Source organism: Ixodes scapularis, unplaced genomic scaffold (genome assembly GCF_016920785.2).
Source record: "Ixodes scapularis isolate PalLabHiFi unplaced genomic scaffold, ASM1692078v2 PGA_scaffold3__209_contigs__length_174095766, whole genome shotgun sequence".
Classification (NCBI taxonomy): Eukaryota; Metazoa; Arthropoda; class Arachnida; order Ixodida; family Ixodidae; genus Ixodes; species Ixodes scapularis.
The window spans coordinates 121,345,752-121,368,435 of NW_024609868.1; the positions used below are offsets into that span (position 1 = coordinate 121,345,752).

Consider the following 22,684-nt stretch of genomic DNA (forward strand, 5'->3'; position numbering starts at 1 on the left):
GATGCCTCTCCGACTGGTGCGTTTACCGCGTCCAAATAAGTGGTTCCTCGAGTTCCTCCCGATAATGTCATAGAAGTGTCATGTTGTCGCCTCGTGGCAGTGGTCGTGACAGACACCTGGGATCCTATGCTACACGGCAGGACCAAGTGGGACAGAGAATCCGGGACATCGCAGGCAGCAATGCACCGGACTCCCCGTCCCGCTCGGTCCCGCCATGTAGCATAGGGCTCCCGTTCTACTACAGGCTGCTCTTCAGGGGCCCTAATCTGGACACTTGGCAGAAAAGTCAGTGAGAAATCCAGCGGCTATGATTGGCCGGCGCCAAGGTCAAGTGCGGCGTTGGCCAATCACGGCCGCCGGATTTTTCGCTGGCCTTTTAGCCAAGTGTCCAGATTAGAGCCCCACCTCGTAAGTCTGCAGAAGCCTCGGCAGCCGGGTGTTGGGATGTTGTTACAGTGGCGACGCAGGCCCTTGCTCACACTTTTTGCCGTTACGTCTAGGACCGACCACCGGGATCGCGGCATTTGACGGCATAACGCTCCGGCTTTTCAGACGTCGTCTGTTGTCACTTTGAAACCGCTTTCGATATGCTGGTGGAAAAGGACGCTAAACATGCGAGTCAGAGACTTGTTCCGGGCACCATAGTTTGCACACTGGCGTCTGCTTACAGCTGAGTTCTTGCGACGATAGAATGTGGTGTTACACCGTTGCCATCTACAAGGTGGGTCTGGAACTGCATTTTGCCGGAGTGAAGGTTTTGCAATATGTGCGACTTCGCACGTGCCTATATGAGAAATGGTTGGTTATAACAATGTCAGAAGTTTTTGAAAAAAAAAATATAAAGACTAATACGCGAAACAAAAATAAGAGATATATACGGAAATGCCAAGTGTTCCGCGGCTACCCGATAGATGGGGCCAGTTTGTGTTCTCTCGTTGTAACAGGTTTTAACAAGTCTTGAGGCACATGGTTTTAAGCAGTCGCGAGTGTTTGAATCGGCCTTTAGGCCTTGATCGTGAGCAAATTGTGTGGTTCATCGGACTTGGATGCGCTGTATACATTTTCTTTCTTCATTTATTTACCCTCAAAGTCATACAACATTACAGAGGGACGTGGTACAATGAAACGCAAAGAACGTTGGGGCAGAGTGAATGTGCAGTCTCAGTTTCACAGGTTGACAGAAGTCTGTCTGGTTGGGATGAAAGTAGACAAAAAGTAATTATCTTAACTTACATAGAGGGGGAGCAGATCAAAGCAGATGACCATCCTTGTATTTTCTCTTAATAAACTTAGTCAGATAGAGAGGGAGCTACTAACACTTCATAAGGAGCTGAACTCTTATTTGTGATTTTTGAGTTAAAAAAATTAACTATAAGGAGCGTAAGTTTGTCTGCTTCTTGCGCAGGGGTTGCGGTGACTTCAGAACGCCAATCTCCAATTGACTCTGATTGGAAGGATCGTGGGTAGACCTCAGTGCTAGCTGCCTTGAGGTCTACCGTATTTACTCGCACAATGAACGCACTCGCGTAATGAACGCACCCCCCAAGTCGGCTCTCAAAATTTCGTTTGTTTTTTTTTTCACTCGCGTATTAAACGCACCCCCAACTCGGACGTCAAAATTTTGACCCCCTACCCCCACGCGCGCGAAATGAATGCACTTTTCTATCCTGGTGTAGCGAGGTAGTGAATGCATGGGCAGCGTGGGCGAACAAAACGCCTTGCAAAAGGCGTTAAAAAAATTAGAAAAGATCCAACCGAAGCAAGGAAAAAAAAAACATGGAGAGGGGCTTTTTTTTTTTTTTTTGCACATCGCAGTCTGGATTTTGGGACGCGCGCAAGCGCCGCACCAAAAGAGGTAAGAAAGAGAAGCGGAGAAGCCCTCTAAGCAAACGAAACCGCTTGCGAAAGGCGGCAAAAAGAAAAAAAAAGGGGGAAACTAAGAGAAAACAAAACAAAGAGGAGCTTCTTTTTTCTTTTTTTTTTTACACAGCGCAGTTTGGTTACGGGGGGGGGGGGGGGGGGGGGGGTCGCTCGCCGCGCGCAAGGAGGTAAGGAAGAGAAGTGGGGAAGCCCTCGTCTAAGCAAACGAAACAGCTTGCGAAAGAAGGCAAAAAAAAACAAAAAACACGGAACTAAGAGAAAAAGAAAACAAAGAAATGTTTTTTTTTTTTTTTTTTTTGGCATAGCCTTGTTTGGTTATGGGGTCGGGCGCCTCGCGCAAAGAGATATGAAGTTAAGTCGAGTTTTCAGGATAAAGGGTCCGTTCACTATGCGAGTAAACACGGACGCAAAAATTTTTACTTCGGGTAATGAACTAATAAACGCTCCCCTCAACTTTGCTTCGATTTTTCGGGAAAAAAAAATGCGTTCATTCTGCAAATAAATACGGTACTTACTATCCTTCCAATCACAACCAATCCGAGCTTGTCGTTCTGACGTCACCACAACTCCTTCGCAAGAAGCAGACAAACTCGCACTCCGCATAGGTACTATGCACAAAATTCACAAACAAAATAGAAAGTTGGGTTTTTTACTCCCACTTTCAAAGGCTGTTTTATTAATCTTTGCCTCACCCTTTATTGGAAGTGCTTGGTACTCTTAAGCTTTGGTCTAATTGATGTAGCGTATCAGTGTCTTGATACTGTCACAATTATTTTCTCTAATTGGGCGTAGTTATGATGCCTGAATCCGATGTCTGCTCTGATTTACTGTCATCTGTTTGAGGTCGGGAAAAGGCAACCCTTGAACATAAAGTGAGACACAGGAAAGCCTCGTTTCTTACGTCTCTTTTCCCTCCCTTGCATTGGCACAGCTGACATGATTGATGAGCTATCTCGTTTTTCCTTATTACTCAGCTTTCTGCAGCATGCATAATATGCATTACGGACATTGTGGGTTTGAGTCACCTTGTAGGAAGCCATGTACAGTTAGAATCATATTTGACTGGAACAAATACTGAGCCTAATCTTGACATGTTTTGCTCTTCTATTATGTGCCCGTACATGCTTTTCTGCTAGTGTCTAATCATATTTCTTTTTTATGTCCCGTCGCATCTGTGCTATGTCAATTCCCATACATACGCCCGAGGGCTATTAGGCTTTAGTTATACCGTGTCCTGCGCTCTAGTCAAGTGTGACCATGACTGTATCTTCGTGGAACTCTAGGCTTCTAAATTAAAAGCAAGTGCCCATGGAGCACAGGATGAAGCTCAAAAATAAGTGCTTATGCAGTCATTGTTTGCACATTGCTCAGTGCATGCATATGCTTGGGAAGATAGAATATTTGGAGTTGAACTACACTTTACAATAACCAACTTAGATCTTCCTGTTTCTGTTCTAGGGTTTTAGCAAAGTTGTCTTTTAATTATTTCAAATAACAGCCCTAATCTTTTTCCAGCAAGGAAGCCAACATTCTGAGGCAGCTTAGGCGTCTGGGGGCTTCTCTGGATTACACTAGAAGCACCTTCACCATGGATGAGGTGAGACAGTCATCCATCATGTGCACTTACTCATTTTTTTAACTCATTTTTTTCACTCCCTCCCCTCCCCTCCATATAGAATATGGGATTGAGAACCCACATGTTCTGTTTCGTTACTTTCTTTTGCCTGCTCACTTTCCAACATGCGATTTTTCTGCTCTTCCACCCACATTCTTGGCATATTTTGGCGATTAAAGGAGTCTCATACGAGCAAGTATGAAACGGTATACAGTAAATTTTTCTTCAACATTTTTATTACAATGCCTATTAGAAGTAACATTGCAGCAAAGCCAGTATGCTGGAGCTGGAGGTTAAAACACTAGACTAACGGAACTTTTTTTTTAACTGGCAGTCACAAGCAGTTCTTTATAAGGAAAGGGAAGGGGCTAAAAATCATTAATAGTACTTACCGTAAAATATCGAGCATGTGCCCATGTCAGAATAAGTACCCAAGTGCCACTTCTAAAACGTTTGAAAACCAGGCAAAAGACATATCAAGGTCCCACCGGACACTTTTGAACCCACCTAGCTAATCGAGATGCTCCTCCACGTTGGCCGCTTCTCCAAGCACGCCGACACGAAGCAGTAGAGCTTACCCTATCGTGTCTCTCTTCTGCATTTTTGCTTTTAGTAGTTTTAACAAGTGCCCAACCTCCAGTTTTCCACAATTATCTCCAAATTTTATGTGGGTGCTTGCTCAATATTTTATGGTTGCTACTCTACTGTATGAGCACGGTTGGCAACTCAGAGTTTCGTACTTGACGGTTGTCTATCTTCCCAACGCAGTCGATGAGCCACGCAGTGAAGTGGGCGTTCTGTCGCCTGTTTGACGACGGCCTAGTGTACAGGGAGAAGAGGATGGTCAACTGGTGCTGCTGGCTGCAGTCAGCCATCTCTGACAGTGAGGTCGGTCAACTTCGGATCGGCCGTTGGATTTCATTGCACCAATGTCATAAAGAGCTATGCCATAGCTCTTCAAGCCCGTTGAAAAAGGTCTAAACGTAAAACAGTGCTGCCAATTCTATATGCTGTGGTGTCTCCACTGTCAGCTAGAAGAGTGCAGATATTTCCGTAACCTGCAAATACTGTGTGCTAATTCATTCACTTTGCAGCGTACGTTTGTACTGTTAGAAATATTACAGGTTTCTTAAAATAGGAAAATGTTTTTATTCATGTTTGCAGAATTCCCAATTATTCACACACCCAGGTTGCTTTTGGATATCAAAAGCTCCCCGCCTGATTGCTTAGTATGATTTCATGCTGTCTAGTTTGGGGCCTGCTTTTTGGAGGGGGAAAAGGTCATTTATGGATTTCAGAACATTGCCAATACATTAATATGGATGTTTTTTATGGTCTGGCATAGTTCGAATCAGAAAGGTTTTATTGCACTGTACTGTTTGACACATGCCTCTTCAGCAGATCTGGAGGTTTAAGCACATCCCCACACTCAGAAAATTCAAGGAACTGTTGAATTGCTGTATGCCGGTTCAGCAGCAGAGGAAGCATAACGAATGCAGAAGAATAGATATTTGGGCCAGTTGGTTCATGTCGATGTGTAGAAAAAGCAAAGAAAGTGACAAGTAGGGGACAAGTTGCACGAGACAAGGTGCTAAAACAATGCAGCTTGTTTTGCTCAACTATGGCCGGACTAGAGTAAAAAGGCCTTCACATAGGAATAGTTTCTTCCTGGCTCTGCAGCTTGGTGGGGTTGCTGCTACCTCATCCTTTCTACAGCATTTTAGCACCTCCCGAGGAGGAGCCCCAACATTGCTGTGTGGGCCTTTTTCGCTTTGGAGTCGAATTGGAGGCATTTCCAAATTACAGTTGAATTTCGTTATTTCGAACACAAGGGGGACCAAAATTTTGTTTGAATAAAGCAAAGTTTGAATTACCGTGAGTTTCCTCCCATAGAGATGTATAGGATGGGACCTGCATGTTAGTTTGAATTATCCGCAAGTTTGAATTAATGAGATTCGACTATAGTTAGACCTATAGGCTATGAGGCCGCCTGCCTCAAGGAACTTACAAAAACACTTCTTCGATTTCACTTTTTAAAAGCTCAATTTTTATAAACAAGCATTAATTTATTGCAAGCCAGAAATATTTCTTTTGGCACATTACAGTAGTTTAAGATGAGTACTACATCGGCACGCTTTTTCAATTACCATGGTCAGAACACATGTCCAGGGTGGTTCAGGGAGTACTGAAACGGGTAACATGGTTGTGCCCCCAAGCTGGCTAGAAAAAACCCCATTGCTTCTAAACTAGAGCAAAGCTCGTAAGGAAATTGAAAGCCGCTTTCTAGCCTGGCCATGTGTAAACATGTCCCATCCTTGTCTGTTTTGGTGCTTTTTCTACACATCAATAACTTGTGGTTGTGGCTTTTCCCCAGGTGAAGCATGTGCAAGTGTCCCCAGGAACTCTGCTTAGGGTGCCCGGCTGTCCAGAGGCTGTAGAAGTTGGCTACCTGGACAGGCTGGCCTTTCCTGTTGGAGACACAGGTAGGGCTTGCTCCTCGATGGGCTGCAGCTGCGCAGACGCACGGCAAAGTAGATGCTTTACCTACCAGGTGATGAAAGGAGAGGAGGATTTGCAGAAAGTACTCTAGTCTACGTCAAAAATTTGTACAGGGCGCTCCTGAATTATTTAATAACATTTGTGGTCCCCAATTGACTTAGCATTGGGTTCATGGGGCTTGCCATTGAAATGCGGCTTGCAATCAGAACAGGTGCAGGAAGTGAATTCAGGGAAAGACACTCGAGGGGATGAAAACATCTCGAAATTTATGCACAGAAAATAATTCAAAGGTCCTTGAGCTCCTTGAAGAACTGAGCATGACATGCAACCCAAAAGTATGTTCCCAACTTGATGGAAAGCATGGAAGAAGAATTTATGGTGAAGATTGTCAGACCATAAAACTGAATTTTACTAGACATGATTTTACAAATTTTTGATGTGACAAACAAATTCTAATTTTATCATAGTTGCTAATAGAGCTCTGTGTTTTTTGTGAGTTAGAAGACTTGTAACCCAATTTAAAGAAGTAGGGTGCGAATATTCGAAATTTCGAATAGTAGTTCCGAATAATACACTATTCGATATTCACTTCGAGAAGAACGGCACTATTCGCCTTTGTCAAAGTGCTGATTGCGGCGGGTTAGCCCCGTTGAGTGCGCTTCTCACCAAGCACCGGTGCGCTGCGAAGAAGCAATATACGCGGAAGCGAGCTCCGTGGGTGTTGCTTCTCCGCAGCGCACTGGTGCTTGGTGAGAAGCGCACTCAAAGGGTAACCTGCCGCGATAAACACTTGGAAAAGTATGAATATCGTAATTGCGTGCTTGAAAGTAAAACATACATTCAAAGCGGGATGGTGCAGATGTGCCGGCTGTGTGATATCTACATTGTAGTAAAAGTTTCAAAATTAAACTGTCATGCAAGGGTATACTATGTTAGGCAGAGATGCCCTTACAACCTGCATTCATCATGCACAATTAATTTTTTTTAACTCGAGATTAAAGAAAGAATATTTTATATTGCAAGATTTGTGAATTCACTCCTTTGGGTATAGTTGGCCATCTCTACAGGATTCAATTTATGTCAAATCCGTCATTTACTTGCCATCCCAAGACACCAGACCTTCTGAGGTCACAGTTCATAAATATAGATATAGATAGACTAAACTTAGTTAATAAATAAACAAGTGGGACAACCTTCACAAGTTTAGCTGGGTTTTTGTCTAAGTATTATGCAATGGTAGTGAAAGGCGTGGAAAAACTATTCGATATTCAAGTCGAAAAAATTTGGGCAAAACCACTATTCGCTTCGTATTCGCTTCGAACTCAAAACCCACTATTCACGCAAGACTATAAAGAAGCATTCCCCAGAAAAATAGGTGGAAGAAGAAGTTACAGTGAAATCTCCTGATAATGAACTTCTATGGGAATGCCCCCTTAACAAGGTATGAGGGGAAGTAAAAAATTATCTGCACCTTCGCCATAACACATCTTTAGGTTCTCGACGCTGCCTTCTGCTCATGCATGCTGAGAGCTGATACTAGCCCTGTAGTCATGCTATCAAAGTTTGATCTTGATAGCATAATTTTTTTTGCTTCTGTTGCAGTGTAAACATGGCCACTCTGCTAGCATTGTGCACTAATGAATAAAGAGCAGTGACCTGATTTCTTTGGTCAAAAAGTGTGACAGTCAAAACAGGGACAGTGCTGTGCCACATAGAAGAATTTACAAGTGGATTGAAAAGCTTAGAAATGATAGGGCAAGTGTGATGCACGAAGAAAGATTGGGACGCCCGTCAGTGCGGGAGGCGGTGCATAAATGTTTGGGTGTCCAACCGAAAACTTTTTTCTTAGAGGGAAAACACAAGCTTGTGGACCTCTGGACCAAGTGCATCGAAAAGAAAGGGGACTATCGTAAAATACCCGTTAAAGTGCCTACTCATACACTCGGGCCTGGGCCCCTGAAGCCTCCCGCTGGGGGTACCTTTCGGGTCTGATTCCCCTTTCACGAGGCTTCCTGCTGAGTTGTGTACTCATACATTCGGGCCTGAGCCCCCGAAGTTTCCTGCTTAGGTGCCACTTGATACCTTTCGTGTTGGGGCCCCCCCCAAGTCCTCCTGCTGAGGTGCCGACTCATACATGCGGGCCTGAGCTCTCGAAGCCTCCCACTGAAGTGCAGCTTCAGAACTATTAGGTTGAAACACCCCAGTCTTCCCGCTGAGGTGCCGACTAGTACATTTGGGCCTTAGCCCTAGAAGCCTTTCGCTGAAGTGCCACTTCGCACCTTTTGGGTCGAAACGCATGAGTCCTCCCATTGAGGTGTCCACTCGTTCTTCCTCTTCACCTCAGTGGCCCAAACTGAATCGCACCCACTGAGTCATGCTTGGTCTGGTTGGCCATCAGGCCTATGCTTGCTTTGCAGAAAGTTGCCACCATCCTGTCAACTTTGCCAGTTACAATGTTGATCTTCCTTTCTTTCTTCGATGATGATGTTCTATATTTGCCTGCTTGAGACAAGCGGGCCTGGTGACAAACACGTTGCAAAGTGACTTCTCGTTGGAACTTCAGGAGGTTTATTTAGCGTAGCACATTCCAGCAGTCAGGCAGGGTCGAATGTTCCCACCCGAAACTCTGCTTTTCTCGTCAACCACCTCTTGACCCCCTTAAGGCCCGTTCACACTCTTGCGACCTCTTAAACCTAGGTTCCTTAAAACCTCTTAAACCAGAGAACACACTGGCGCCATCTATTGGGAAGCAGTGTAAACTCGGCGGTCCGGAATATTTTTTTTTTTTTTTCTCGCGCATTATCCTTTTTTTTTTGGCTCGAAAAACTTTTGTCAATGTTATAAACGAGCCTTTCTATGGGTATTACGCACATTTGACCTCGGAAATCCCGCAAAACCTTCGCTCTTGTGAAATGCAGTTCCAGGGTCACCGCATAGATGGCGCCACAATACCAGTGTGTTCCTTCATTCTAAAAACATTTAAGAAGTTTTAAGAGATCCTCATCTCTCTCAGTCGTACTCGGTCGCAAGAGTGTGAACGGGCCTCTAGTGCGTACCCAAAATCCAAAGTCCTCCTCTGGGTCACTCGTTTAATCCCCTAATAGAGCCGAACCTCGGTTCCCTCTCTCACTCACCCTAACCAATCAGCGAGACTCTGGCACCATTTTTTCTTTTTCAAACTTGTCGGCTGTATAATTAAACAACTTGAAATGCAAATGCGTGCTCTACACCCGGCGAACAATAAAGTATAGAAAGCAGCAGGCTCCACCCGGCAGACTGTATACATTCCTCAGACGCTGGCAAGATGGATGTCATGACCTTCTTACGAGCCGGCCGTGACCACCTGCACGAAATCTGAAACACTGCCGTCTATTTCCTGCGGTTTCCGACACTCGAGCTGAGATGTATCAGCTCATGTTTACACTGACTCCTTGCTCCCGCAGGACAGTGGCAGTTCCCAGTACCCCAAGCATAAACATTTCAAAATGCAGCCTCTTGCCGGGAGCAGTATGTGTGTGCCGTTCCATTCGCCCCTGTAACTTACACCCTTCTCCGCCGTTAAATGCACACACACCAAGAAGAAAAATACTTAGCAATATGCCCCTACCGAACTAACGCCCACCACTTAATTTTTTAATGTTCAGAAAATACGCAAAGGATATTGTTGACCTAAGGAACACCCATTCCTCAGTTTTACATGATTATCTCCAAATTTTGTGTGGGTGCTTGCTCAGGATTTTATGGCATGTAGAAAAATACATACTTGTTCAACCCCTTCATTTGTGTAAATAAATAAAAAAAAATAAAAGTGTGGATAAATTTTTACTTACCCCCGTCGAACGAAGTCCTGACCCATTTTTTGTGTGTTCAATGTGTCATTATGCCTGCTACAATGAATTTTTGTTTAGTGACTAAAGTACATAGTCCCGCAGAGTATAAACAAGCTCAATTATGAATTGTCTCGATAGAAGTAACTTATTTCATGTAAAAGTGCACGGAAAATGGCTGACAGACAGCTGTCATTTTTCTTTTCCTCAGAGGTGGAGGTGTGCACCACCCGGCCAGAGACTATGTTGGCTGACACCGCTCTAGCCGTGCATCCTGAGGACAACCGCTACCGGCACCTGATCGGTCGCATGGCTTGCCACCCGATCACGGGGACATCTTTGCCGATCATTGCCAACTCTCAAGTGGACAGGGCCTTCGGCACAGGTGGGTAGACATTTGCACATGATCGGGGTTTGGCGCTAACACCTGTGACACTGAAATAGTTGTGGTTTAATTTCTGCCTGCAGTTTTTGCTTGAGAAACAGCTCCGATGAAGCTACGGAATGTTGCAACTGGGGAACGCTGAAAGGTTCTTGCAGTGACTGAGCCTGGTGGCATGTACCTGTGCAGGAGCCATGAAAGTGACCCCTGGCTACAGCAGGGTGGACCACCAGCTTGCCAAGGAGCACGGCCTCCCCGTGGTGGAGTGCTTTGACGACCAGGGCCGGGTGGTGGAGGGGCACGGTACCTTCTCTGTGAGTACTGTCTCTTCCTCACCCTTAAGTTCAACCCTGCACAACTCAGGCTGATCATCATTAGGTGGCTCGATGATGATATAATGCAAAGGATGTGGTACTTGGGGATGGCGCAGCAGGTAACTCTTGTGGAAACTAGGGTTTTCTGTTTTCATCATCGTAATAATCTGGTGATTTCATGATGATGATGTGCGGGGGTGTAATGTCTGGAGATAGCCCACTGGATACTCTTGTGCAGACAATGGCTCTCCATCCTTTCCATCAGCTGGTGATTTGATAAGAATGGAGTGCATATGATGTGGTGACTGAATGGCCTAGCAGTAAAGTGACCATATTCCTCAGGCCCCAAAGCGGGACGCGTTATGGGGGGGGGGGGGTAAGTGTTGTGGGGTTTGAAAACTTTGAATTTTGGTAACAAATCATACCTTTTTAGTATTTCATGTAGAACGTACACATTTCTTTCCATGCACATTTAATACATTTGGATGGAGTATTGCTTTAGTATTGATGTATTTATTTTTGCAAATAACATGCCCATAGTATCAGCCTCGCCTCTGCCAAGTGGACCTTGTACATTGTTCAGAAAAAACACCTTTTCACTGGTGCAATTTTTTCGTCTAGCCGTGTCTTTTATCTATTCGCGATTCGGGGGAGCCGAAAAAGGACAAAACACCGTCCCACAAGTAGGCTTCGGGACAGCGGGACCACGGACGGAAAAGCGGGACGTCTTTTCACTTTACCTAGCAGGTAACCCCTGTGGAAATAAGGGCTGTCTTTCTTCATCAGGGGATTTGATGATAATGATGACGTGAAGAAGGTGTAATACTATCTGGGGATAGCCCAGTGGGTCCTTCTTGTGCAAACAATGGCTCTTCATCATTACTATCATCAGCTTGTGATTTGGTAATGATATGCAGGGGACACATGCAGACAATGGCTGTTGCCTGTGTTTGTCTCGCAGGGACTTTCGGGGATGGAGGCCAAGGCAGCGGTGTTGGCCCTGCTCAAGGAGAAGGGCCTGTACAGGGGCAGGGTGGGACACGAGTCCACGGTGCCCGTCTGCAGCCGAACGGGCGACCTCATCGACGTCCGGCTCAAGCCACAGTTCTTCCTCGACTTCTCCAAACTTGCTCGGCAAGCCCTAGCAGTAGGTCCTTCGTTGTTTTGGCTAATATTGCTGCGTGCATGGCTGAGTCGGCATCGAGTGCGGCTCCTACAGGAAGGCATAAGATTCAAACCCCATTAGCTTAATCCTTTATTTTACATTTCGTGGCTTTTCTAGAACATTGTAGTATCATCTTGTAACATATCGCTTGTTCCTGTGCAGAATGTTCTAGATTATGTAGTCCCTGTAAAAGAAGCTGAGACTGGCAACACAGTCAGTCGCTCTTTTCTCGGCTTCGCACAATGTGCAGTGGTGGAAAGAGCCAGCAAAGCCACAGGAGCATGCTGTCTCGAGCTACACGCGCGCGTCATGCTGGCAGCAATAGGAACCACGCGAGCCGGGTGCCGGCCGCTTGCGAGATTAGCGGCTATCAACATCCGACTATCTGGCCTTGCTTTTTATAGCAATGGCCTATGGTGAATGATTTAAAATAGGCCAGCACTATTAAACATAGCAAGACCGGACAGCCAGATGATGATAGCCGCTAATCTCGGAAGCAGACGGCGCCAGGCTTGCGTGGTTCCTCTCCCTGCCAGCACAATGGGCCCATGTAGCTTGAGACCGCACACTCCTGTGGCTTCGTTAGCTCTCTGTATGACTCTACAGTTCCTTTTAAGGAACTGTAGAGTCGATGCATAAAAATTCTCACTACAGCGTACACTGTTTCTTGCGCCGTTCCGCTTGAATAAAATTTTACAGTACAATTCAAAGTTTGAAAGTTTAATTTTCTGCACGAAAAACAAACTTTCGAGCACTGTGGTGCATTTTGGCACATAAAATATGTCTACTAGAAAGTTTAAATCACGTGTTGAACCACCAGAAACTGCCACAAATAACCGAAACCTGAGCGCAACGTAGCCCAGGTATGCAGGCTGCCATTATTCGATGGCGACGGCGATGAGGCTGGCCTTTCAAGCCTTCCTTCGCTGTTGGACCCTAGTTCTTGGCTTGATATTCCTCTGCTGCAGACTATCCATAGCCGAAGCTCAGTAGTCATTTTCGTTTTGGCAGTTGTTCTTTTCTCAGTACAGTACGCGGGATTTTTGGACATGCCACCGCCAAGCAAAGTGCAGAAGTTATTATCTTTAGAAGGTAAAGCTCGCACCCTGGCCGAAGCTGCAACTGGACAGGAGAAAGCTGTCACCGCTGTAAAGTTTGGAATTTTTCCGAATTCTCTGTCGACGATCCTAAAGTCGAAAGATGCAATTGAGAAAGCATTTGCATCGGGGACATCGGCCAAGTGAAAGAAACTACTGTTGAGACCGGTTATAATGAAGTCGGTTATAACGAAATGGCAGACATAGCGAAGTGATCACGATTTCCCATTTCCTTTTGTACTTCATTACAATTGAAGTCGGTTATAACGAAATGGTGGATATAGCAAAGTAATTTCCGGTTCCCGTTGACTTTGTTATAACCTTCCTCGACAGTAACACCGTCGGCGCACGAAGATCTCAACAAGGTTATGTACACATGGTTTGTACAGATTTTTGTACCCTACCAGTTCAGATATGCCATTTTTTTGTGAATTTCACATTAAAAAAAATTTTCGCTACAATGAATTTTTTCTCGCACACCGTCAATTTCGTTACTGTCAATTTCGTTGTAGCGGGGTTCTACTGTAGTGTCCCCTTCCCGGCAAAAAATTTTCATGTATGAATGCAAAACCCCACCCTAAAAGTAATTGTGAGAATTTTTAAACCGAATGAGAAATGACAAAAAACTGTGCAAGACCTGTGTCTACCCTTATGTAGCCTTTAACTTGTCTTGTTTTACAGCGAAGCTGTTGTGCGCTGGAGTCTGGGAAAAAAATATGTTTGCGGATGTTGACAGAAAACTCCCAATTGGTCGTGGCAAGTATGAATAAATAAAAATAAAAAGAGGGGAAAACCAGCATGAGTCAGCCTTCCTTGGCATTATTAGATAGTGAGGTTCTGATGCCTTGTTATCATCTGTAGGCATCGTCCTTGAGGTCGTCATAGAAGTCGTCCTTGAGTTTGTCCTAGACGTCGTCCTCGAGGTCATCCTAGAAGTCGCCTTGAGATCATCCTAGAAGTCCTCCTTGAGGTCATCCTCTAGGCGTTGTCCTCAAGGTCATCCTAGAAGTCGTTCCTGAAATCGTCCTCTAGGCGTCGTCCTCTAGGTCGTCCTTGAGGTTGTCCTAGACGTCGTCCTCTAGGCAATGTCCTTGAGGTCATCCTAGAAGTCATTCTTGAGGTCGTCCTAGACGTCGTCCTCTAGGTTTCGTCCTCCATCTTCCTGTAAAGTAAAAGGGCTTCACTTTTTTTTTTTTCTGGGTGGATTTTTTATTGATATTTATTGTTCAGTTTAGCACCTCTCCTAGACAACTGATAATAAAATACACAGTGGCTATAGAGATCCATTTTGTGATGCAACAATCTTTCAATGAAGTCCAGATTTCGACACATTCGAAGTATGCTGGTCCAAGTCACAGTGTATGCCTTCCTTAAAGGGGTCATGAAACGCTTTTCCAACTTTTCCCTGTTTAGCTTTCCTCCTCAACTTATAAATCGCGCATTCCACCAAAACAGTTCAAGAAGACGAAAAGAAGGGAGGCCCCTCTTGCTCGGAATCTGGTTTGTGTACCCGGATAGAGCCATTCTCCCCATAGGAGATTAGCCCGTCGCTCAAAATTCAGACAAAAGTTGCTTTCCCCAACCCGTTCACCCCGAAGCTGACAGTACTGTGGAAGCTACGTGCTCGTTGGGCCAGCCACACTTTTGTCACGTGATCACGCTCCTTCGCACATACCGGCGTGCAAAGAATGGGGTCAGGTAATGAAAGGGAGGAGGCTGATTGGTCCGGCAAGCGCTTAACTTCCACCGCAATGTCAGCTTAGGGGTGAAGGGACTAAGTGAGGTCCGGTTTCGTGTGACATGCATTTGGACCCGATGGCGCGCTATTGGGACCCCGGATGTATCCCTATGAAAAGGCAGAGAGCTTACGAAGGGGAGGAGGTACGAAATAGTCGGCTGTGTTTTCCAATTTTCGCACTGAAAGTCAGGCTTTTGACTTTCTAGCTTTTTTCTTTTAGCCCACTGAACGATGTGCTATTAGTAAAATCCCGATCTAAAATGGTTTATTCTAACCCAAATTCGTTTCATGGGCCCTTTAGACCTCTCACAACAAGACATGCAGTAATCCCTAATTATAACAAAGTCACCAGGACGGCAAACAAGTTCAATATAAGTGGTAATTCGATAAAAGCACTAGAGGTAAAAAATTTCTAGAGCCCTTCCACTTCACGTGAAGATGGAGGACCAGCAAAGCTGTTATTTTTGTAACATCTAGGACTATGCCTAGAGGACGACTTCAAGGACAGCTTCTAGGAGGACCTCGAGGACAACCTCAAAGACGACCTCAAAGACGACCTCAAGGACGACCTCGAGGACGACGTCTAGGGGACGATGTCTAGGACGACCTCAAGGACGACCTCGAGGATGATGTCTAAGACAACCTCAAGGACGACGACTGGGACGACCTCTCATACGACCTCAAGGACAACTTCTGGGACGACGTCCAAGACGGCCTCAAGGGCTACTTCTAGGACGACCTCGAGGACGACTTCTCAGACGACCTCAAAGACAACGTCTAGGACGACCTCGAGGACAACTTCTAGGATGACCTCAAGGACAACTTCTAGGACGATCCCGAGGATGATGCCTATAGATGGTAACAAAGGATCAGGATCTCACTATCTAATAATGCCAAGGAAGGCTGACTCATGCTGGTTGCCTACTCTTTTTATGTTTATTTATTCATACTTGCCATGAACAATGGGAAATTTTCTGTCGACATCCGAGGACACATTTTTTTCCAGATCCTAGCACATAACAGCTTCGCTGTAAAAACAGCTCCAGCAACCTTGAAGATGGTTGGGAACACTACGGAACACTCTCATTTTGTATTTAATCAAACAAACCTTGGTTATGAACAACATGTGGCAGCTTTACCGAGTAAAAAAAGAATTCAGTGGAGTTTGCCGATAATTTTATCTGGGTATCAGTTCTTCTCGAAATGCTCCAGGCATCGCAAGAACACTTGCCACCACCGCGCCGCCGCTGCACTCCGCTTTGTTTCGAAGCAGCCGCGGAATGTTTTGCCTCTTCTCTGTCGTCGGCGTTTCCCGAGGTGCCTCCGAAGTCCCTTCGTGTTTACCCTGGCCGCACACAAGGCCTACGATCACAGCTCCTGTGGCGAGAGAAACAACAGGAACGTCTGCATCGACAAGCACGAAGGAACCAAAGTTGCTCAATGGCTTCGTCAGCATGTTTTCACTTTCTCCTGTAGAGGTTGTTGCAACTCTGGGAATCGGATGCCAGCTTTGCAAGCATGCTCGTGAGAGAAAATCAGACGTGCACTAAGCAGTTGGGGACCTTTCATCTTCGGGTCGCGGGCACACTTTCTTTTGCCTGAGAAACTTCTCGAACCCATCCAGTATGCTTTGCTTGTTCTGCAAAATGGTTCACAGTGTCGAACAGCCAGTGCCAAAATGTTGAATTCTTTGACGATTTTGGACTTGGGCCGGCCACTTTTCTAAACCTCGCAGATCTATGCGACCTTCAATAAACACAAGTAAACACACCCACTCTCCCACACGACGCACGTGTGCATGTAGTACGCCGCAGATGTGTGTGTCGGGGGCTCCCGAATGGATGATCTTCTCTGAGCTCTATTTCTCTCGCGATCCAATTCCGACAAGAGTTGGGCAGCGTTGGTTGCGAGTGCCGTGAGGCGTCGGAATGTGGACGCTGCTCTTGCTGCTCCCTGGCTGCGACGGCAGAGCGGCATTGGAAGTGGCACTCTGTGCGCTCTGCCCTCCGTCACCCGTTTGCTCTGTTTTCTTGTTTGCCGTTTTCCCTGTTTGCCAGTTTTCTTCGTGGAGAACACGGAGGGAATGCAAGGGTCTCCGTCCGCCTCAGTGTAGGCTTGCATGCTTTTGGCACCTCGGCCTTTGTAATAAGCATGGTCGGCTGCCTATACACTTTGAATATTCTGGTTCAAAATGCGTGCATTTCGGTCGGAACCACGTTGAAATTCGATAAAAGGGATACATGGAAAAAAGTAGAGGTGTGCAAATATTCGCAACTTTGAATACTTTGCGAATAATGCTTGCTATTCAATTCGATTTGATTCGCTTCGCACTTCCACTGTTCAAAGTATTCTAGTTATTTGAATACTTTGAAAACGATGAATAATGCGCAACTTGCTAATTACTGTCAACTCGCATTCGAGTTCCCTGTTTTGTTTCTGGACTGCGCAGTATGCTTTCAAGCTTGGCAAACCGAAAAAGCCAACTTAGGTGTCTTTTATTTTATACGAAGCACTGGAAAGTTACTTGCACGTGGCAGCGCAATCTGTCCTTTTTTGCCATGGTTTCTGGATTGCGGAGTTGGCGAAGTGGTCGTGGCACAAACGCTGCAATAGATTTGATCAAGGACTACGGTTTGCAACCACACATGCATCGTCCTGAGTACAAAGGTGACAGACCACACCCACTACAGTCCTTACTACAGTCACTACAGTAGTCAAGGCTCTATGGATTCGGATGTGGACTTACGGCTGGCCTCGGCTATTGGCGATATCTGAGTTGTGTTATTTTCTGCTTGATTTTCCGGTTCATCAATTCGCCAGTATTCCTTTTGTTATTTATTTCTACCTGTCTTCACTGGTAAAAATGAGACTTGCTCCTTCCGCAAAAAAAAACAAAAAACATATTCTTAATTTATTGCTTCGTTGTGGCACCCTCTATCGGCAAAACTGTTACACATGAAAAGAAATAGTGCAAATAAATTAAAATAATAATATAATCAGTGGCTGCGTGGTGCGATCGCACGATATCCAACTCTGCTGTGGCCTGCCGACCCGCCTTTGCTTGTGTACTTCCGTTTATGTTTACGTGGTTGCGTTCACTTGCATAAAAAGAGATTGGACAAAGTTGGTGCAGCTGCGTGGCACGATCTTCGACCCTGCATTGTGGCCTGCCGACCCGCCACCGCTCGTGTACCTTTGTTTACGCTCACGTGGTTGCGTTCGTCCGTTATGCGATCTTCGACCATGTTGTGGCTTGCCGACCCGTCTCCACTTGTGTGCTTTTTACTTACGTTCTGTAACTTCACTTCTTGAATGGCATTTTACTGCCTGATGTTTTATTTCATCTGTTTTGTAGCAATCACATGTGTGACATTTTTCTTGTTGCAGTAAAAGTAACCTTTTTTAATGTTTATTGAAAACAAAAATTCCAGTTGTGTTTGGATTTATCATCCTTCTTTAATTCACATCAAATTGAAAATATTTGTTTTCAAAAATGTTTTTATTCGAAACTACTATTCATATTCAAAAATATTTGATTTGATTTGATTTGATTCATAACCTTTATATTCGATTTGATTTGCCTCGAAAGATTTTGATATTCGCACACCTCTAGAGAAAAGCAATTTTGTTATAACGAGGGATTACTGTACTAAGTGTCATCATTAGCACTTTTCAACACCATACTTTGCTCATACTAATATGTTGAAATTTTCCTTTTTCCCTCACTGTCAATGAATGAAATGCTCTCCCCTGCAATATTATATCATTAAGTAATTTTGCATCATCACTTCAAAATGTACTCTACAAGTGTTCTTTCCCTTTTCTGTGCGTGTTTCAGCCCTTTAATCAATTTAGGATTATAGTAATGGTGTGTGTGTTTGTATTTCTTCAAAATCTTGCTCGCTTGCATATTTTTATTCACATAACTGTTCATTGCTGATTTGTTGCGGTGCTGTATTACAGTATAGACCACTTACAATGTAACCGCTTATAGTGCAGGACCGGGTATAACGCGGTTTTTTTAAACCACCGGTTCGCCTCCCATAGAACTCCATGTAATTACATACCGCTTAAAATGCAGGCACGCGAAAGGAAATATTGGTTGCGGTTTCTGGCACAGCCCGCCGATCGCGCCGACGACCGGAGCAGCGAGCACGCTTCCCTGTGCGACACTAGATAACGGCGCTGACAGCGTTAGCCGCAAGCAGAACTCGCGGGGCAAGGAGGTTGCTCGAAGAAGTGGGGAGAAGCGAAGAGAGGCTTCAGTTGCCATAGCAACGGAGGGACGCACGCACGTGTCAATCACGTGCGTGCATCCCTTCGCTGCGTTAATCGTCGTCGTAGACGGCGTTCATCTCATCGTTCCGCGTAAAAGCGCTATCCTTGACTGTGAATTTTCGTTGTGTATCGCTATGATAACCCAGCGCGTACTAGAAGGGAAGATCCACCTACTCGTGCGGCGATGTCGTGGCGGCGCTCTCAAGACGGCGAAAGTGTCGTCGTGTTTGTTCACTTCGACTACAGTGGTGATTTCTAAGCATTTGTGTCCTTGAACATCGCCCGGATTTCTTATTTGGCGCATTTCATGCGTGTGCTCAAGTTCAAGGTATTACTGGCGCGTACCGTATGAAGGATGCAAATTTTCACGCGTTTTCATCTGCGGAGAAAAGTGATTACGGTTAGCAATCCTGAACGCTCGCAATGTCCGTCCGCAACCCGCGATGCAGCTAAAAAGCTGCGCCAGGCAAAAGTCGCTCATTTCTTTCAAAATGTGTGACACACTTGAGAGAGAAGTGTACTAGTCTGGTGAAATAAAGACTTTCCTCAAACTACTTCATCTAATATAAAATAAATTGTTTTACAAAGGTAAGTTGTCTCATGGCATGTATTTTGGCCTGAAAAATTGATGTTTTGGTTATAGCGCGGTACCGCTTATAGTGCGGATTTTCGCGACTCCCTTGACATACGTTATATGCGGTCTACACTGTACTGTTATTTTTTCTTAATATGTTTACTGCCCTTCCTGCTTGAACCATCCCAAGGTCCACAGTATGTAATAAATAAATATATAAATATGTGGAAATGATATGTTAAACTGCACGCTCATTATGGACACTTTCTCACAGTGCATGGAGGAGGGGCATCTCAGCATTACCCCGGCCTACTGGAGAAAGGCTTGGAGCGAGTGGCTCTCGAAACCAGAGTGAGTCCCCATTTCTTTGATGGCGTAGGGTTGAAAATACGAACAGACAGAAAGCTGTCTGTCTTGGTATTTATTCTTCCCTGCAAAGACCATTTCTCTCTGCCTATAGTAAGAATGTAGGCAAACTGATGTTGGTCTAACTAATGTATACCAATGTGCACTTTGCTTTCTGAATTTGAGCGTCTGCAGGAGTTTGAGCTAAAGATTGTTTACTAAAAAATTTGGCTGTGCAATGTCACAAAATGCTTGTTTGCAAAGAAAAAAGAAAAAAAGACTTGCCCCTTTTTCACATTGTTAATTGGCAAAGGCAGTGGTAACACAGCATGTGTTGTGTGTTGCTTCACAATGATTTTGCGCTGATGAATTTGGTATGCAATTTATTCCTCGAAGGTGTAAACATTGTTGCGCATAGTGACTGAAGGAAAGCCCTGCCAAAGCTAGTGCTGCAGCGGGGGTGGAACGTGAAGTTTGCCTTTTGTAGTCGAATGCCCAAGCTTTAGGACTCCCCCCATTTCCTTGAAGCATGTGCTTGTTCTTTAATTCCTCCCTTGCCCTCTGCACACTCCCCCGCCACTAATGCAAGCACTCTTGCTGCTTTGTGACAACATTTGAAGCTCACTTTTACCACACGTATTTGGCAGTTGGTTGAGCATCTGACTCGAACCCGAGGAACTCTTTCTGGAGTGTTTTTATACTGGTGAATTTTAGTGTAATGCCCTTTCATCACACTAAGCGTTTTACAGGAATCTGAGTTGCATTATAACGTGCACTGTGTAGTGCAGCTAAAAATGTAAACTTGTGACCCTTAAGGCTCGTTCACACTCTTGCGACCGAGTACGACCGAGAGAGACCAGACCGGTTTTTAAGCCTTTTGCGACTTCTTAGGACCGGATGCGATGCAGCGGAGCTGGTCCTAAGAAGTCGCAAGAGGCTTAAAAACCGGTCTGGTGTTTCTCGGTCTAACTCGGTCGCAAGAGTGTGAACGGGCCTTCAGCTGGTGGCCCCAATGCCACAGTGTCTCTGCTCAAAACTCCAGATGTGCCTTAGTTCTCCCAACCCTTCTCAAAGTATTTTACTTTTTTTTTTTGTTTCATTTTGTTGTCAGTATAAGGCATTACTCTTAAAGGGCAGCTCTAGCCAGAAACTGACATTTCTTTTCGCCTTGAGAATTGCTAGTTTTCCTTTAGCCAACACAAAAGGGCCTAGGGCAAAATTCGATCTTAGTATCTTATTATTGATGCTCATAAATAAAAACTTGTAACTTGACCACATACTGCTTGGGACCTTGGCATGCAAGCTTTGTCTGGAACAGTCTGAAATCACGCACAAAGAAAGCACTCTCCCAGTGTGTCCAATACTAGACACTCTCACGCACCGCTAGTGCCACCGGCTTGGTTCTCGCAGGGATTGGTGCATATCGCGGCAGCTCTGGTGGGGTCATCGTATCCCGGCCTACAGGGTTCTCAATGCAGAGGTATGTTTGTTCATCGGCACAACTCATTGTGGATTTTTCGATTGTCAAAGTTCCCGCTCAAGCACCACATTCCCTTGAGTCCAAGACAATCTGGCATCAGGGTGTTTCCTGTTGGACACAACCGCAGTGCTTCTTAATTGCACGAGAACTTGGATGCAAGTATGATGCTGTCGGTCGGACTGCCATAGGCAGATATTGTCAAGCTTATGCGCTGGCCCAGCCCCCTACCCTCATTGAGAAGAGTGTCCCAACAGCTGGACTTGAAAACATAGATGCACCTCTTTGTATTTTGTAAGTGCAGACCCTTAACTAACGTTGCCGAGTACTTTCATGGGCAAACGAAAACATTTGCAAAAAAATTAAAAAATAAGTTGAAGGTGCATGACGATTTGTGGGAACGTCTTCTACGCTCCTGGCAAATCTTACACCCATAGGAGCTTCCATGTGACACAGGATAAAGAGAGAGATTGGCGCAGTGGCTTGTCTACTATCGTCCACCCTCTTTGTTGCCTTCGTCGTCTGCTACCCATATACCCCACACGACTGAGAAACTTTTGGCATGGGCCGAGAGTTCTGGGCTGCAAACATTCTTGTAGCTGGTGACAAACATTCTTATGGGTTCCCGCAGTAGCTGCTTTGATTGTGAGAGCACAGCAGCAGATTTCTGCTGTGGAACTTGTACAACCCAGAACACCTTTTGAACAATGGTGGAGAGCACTACGGCACTTGTTTTACAAACGGTCTATTGCATGGGCACCACCTGCTTTGCAAGAACTGATTCCAACTCCATCCTGAACTCTTAAACTCATCAGAATCGAAGCGCAACCACTTTTGCGTAAAGTACTAGTCTATCCGAGGTATTTCAAGACACGGTAGTGATAGAAGGTGTGCAGTCACACTCTTGTCAGATTTAAATAGACCTTCCTGGAACATTCCATAAGGATTCTCAACGACCCCACGTCGCACCGTGCTGTGCGGGACATTGTGGGGCTCTTCCGAGGTTTGCTCCGCACATCCTGGAAACAGTGTGATCCCTTTTGTCTTACATTGCAAGTTCAGAACGCAAAAAAAATTAAAAAGAGTCAAAACAAACACATTACATAGTCATTGCATACCCTGTTTTCTTATTGTTATACCATCTTTGCGTTTTAAAATTGTAAAATATGAAACTTACATAAGCAGCTCCTTCTATTCTTGAGTACTCTTTCACACGCCAGACATCGGATTGCCGTAATGCTTTCAGAAAACTGAAAGGGTTCTGTATATTTCCAAAAGGGTCTCTCCTGCATTTTTTTGTGGTGAAAGAGAGCCCAAAATAGCTTTGTGTTGTATTAACACTGCTGTAGGCAAGGTCTTCCGAATCAGTCAGCATCAACTGAGTCAGTAAACAGAGCATAAGCTACTTTAGCTCTTTTCTGCTATGAACCATGATCGTTCTGTCTTTGTAAGGGCTGGGTTACCAATGTTTGCACCGCCAGTGTTTGCGTAG

General features: G+C 45.1%; 1 protein-coding gene across 4 annotated transcripts in view; it reads left to right on the top strand.

The window, feature by feature from the left end:
- LOC8024554 (valine--tRNA ligase, mitochondrial) overlaps positions 1 to 22,684 on the top strand; it is an 88,050-nt gene that overhangs the window by 10,523 nt on the left and 54,843 nt on the right. For all 4 annotated transcript variants that reach the window (XR_006078121.1, XM_029990573.4, XM_042292612.1 and 1 more), the window contains exons 6-13: positions 3,397 to 3,478; positions 4,265 to 4,384; positions 5,871 to 5,979; positions 10,034 to 10,207; positions 10,394 to 10,518; positions 11,480 to 11,665; positions 19,645 to 19,721; positions 21,126 to 21,195. Coding sequence is in view for 3 of the 4 variants with exons in the window: in XM_029990573.4 (XP_029846433.3) it covers positions 3,397 to 3,478; positions 4,265 to 4,384; positions 5,871 to 5,979; positions 10,034 to 10,207; positions 10,394 to 10,518; positions 11,480 to 11,665; positions 19,645 to 19,721; positions 21,126 to 21,195 (943 nt within the window). In the remaining variant the exon portion in view is untranslated. The remainder of the gene's footprint in view (positions 1 to 3,396; positions 3,479 to 4,264; positions 4,385 to 5,870; positions 5,980 to 10,033; positions 10,208 to 10,393; positions 10,519 to 11,479; positions 11,666 to 19,644; positions 19,722 to 21,125; positions 21,196 to 22,684) is intronic.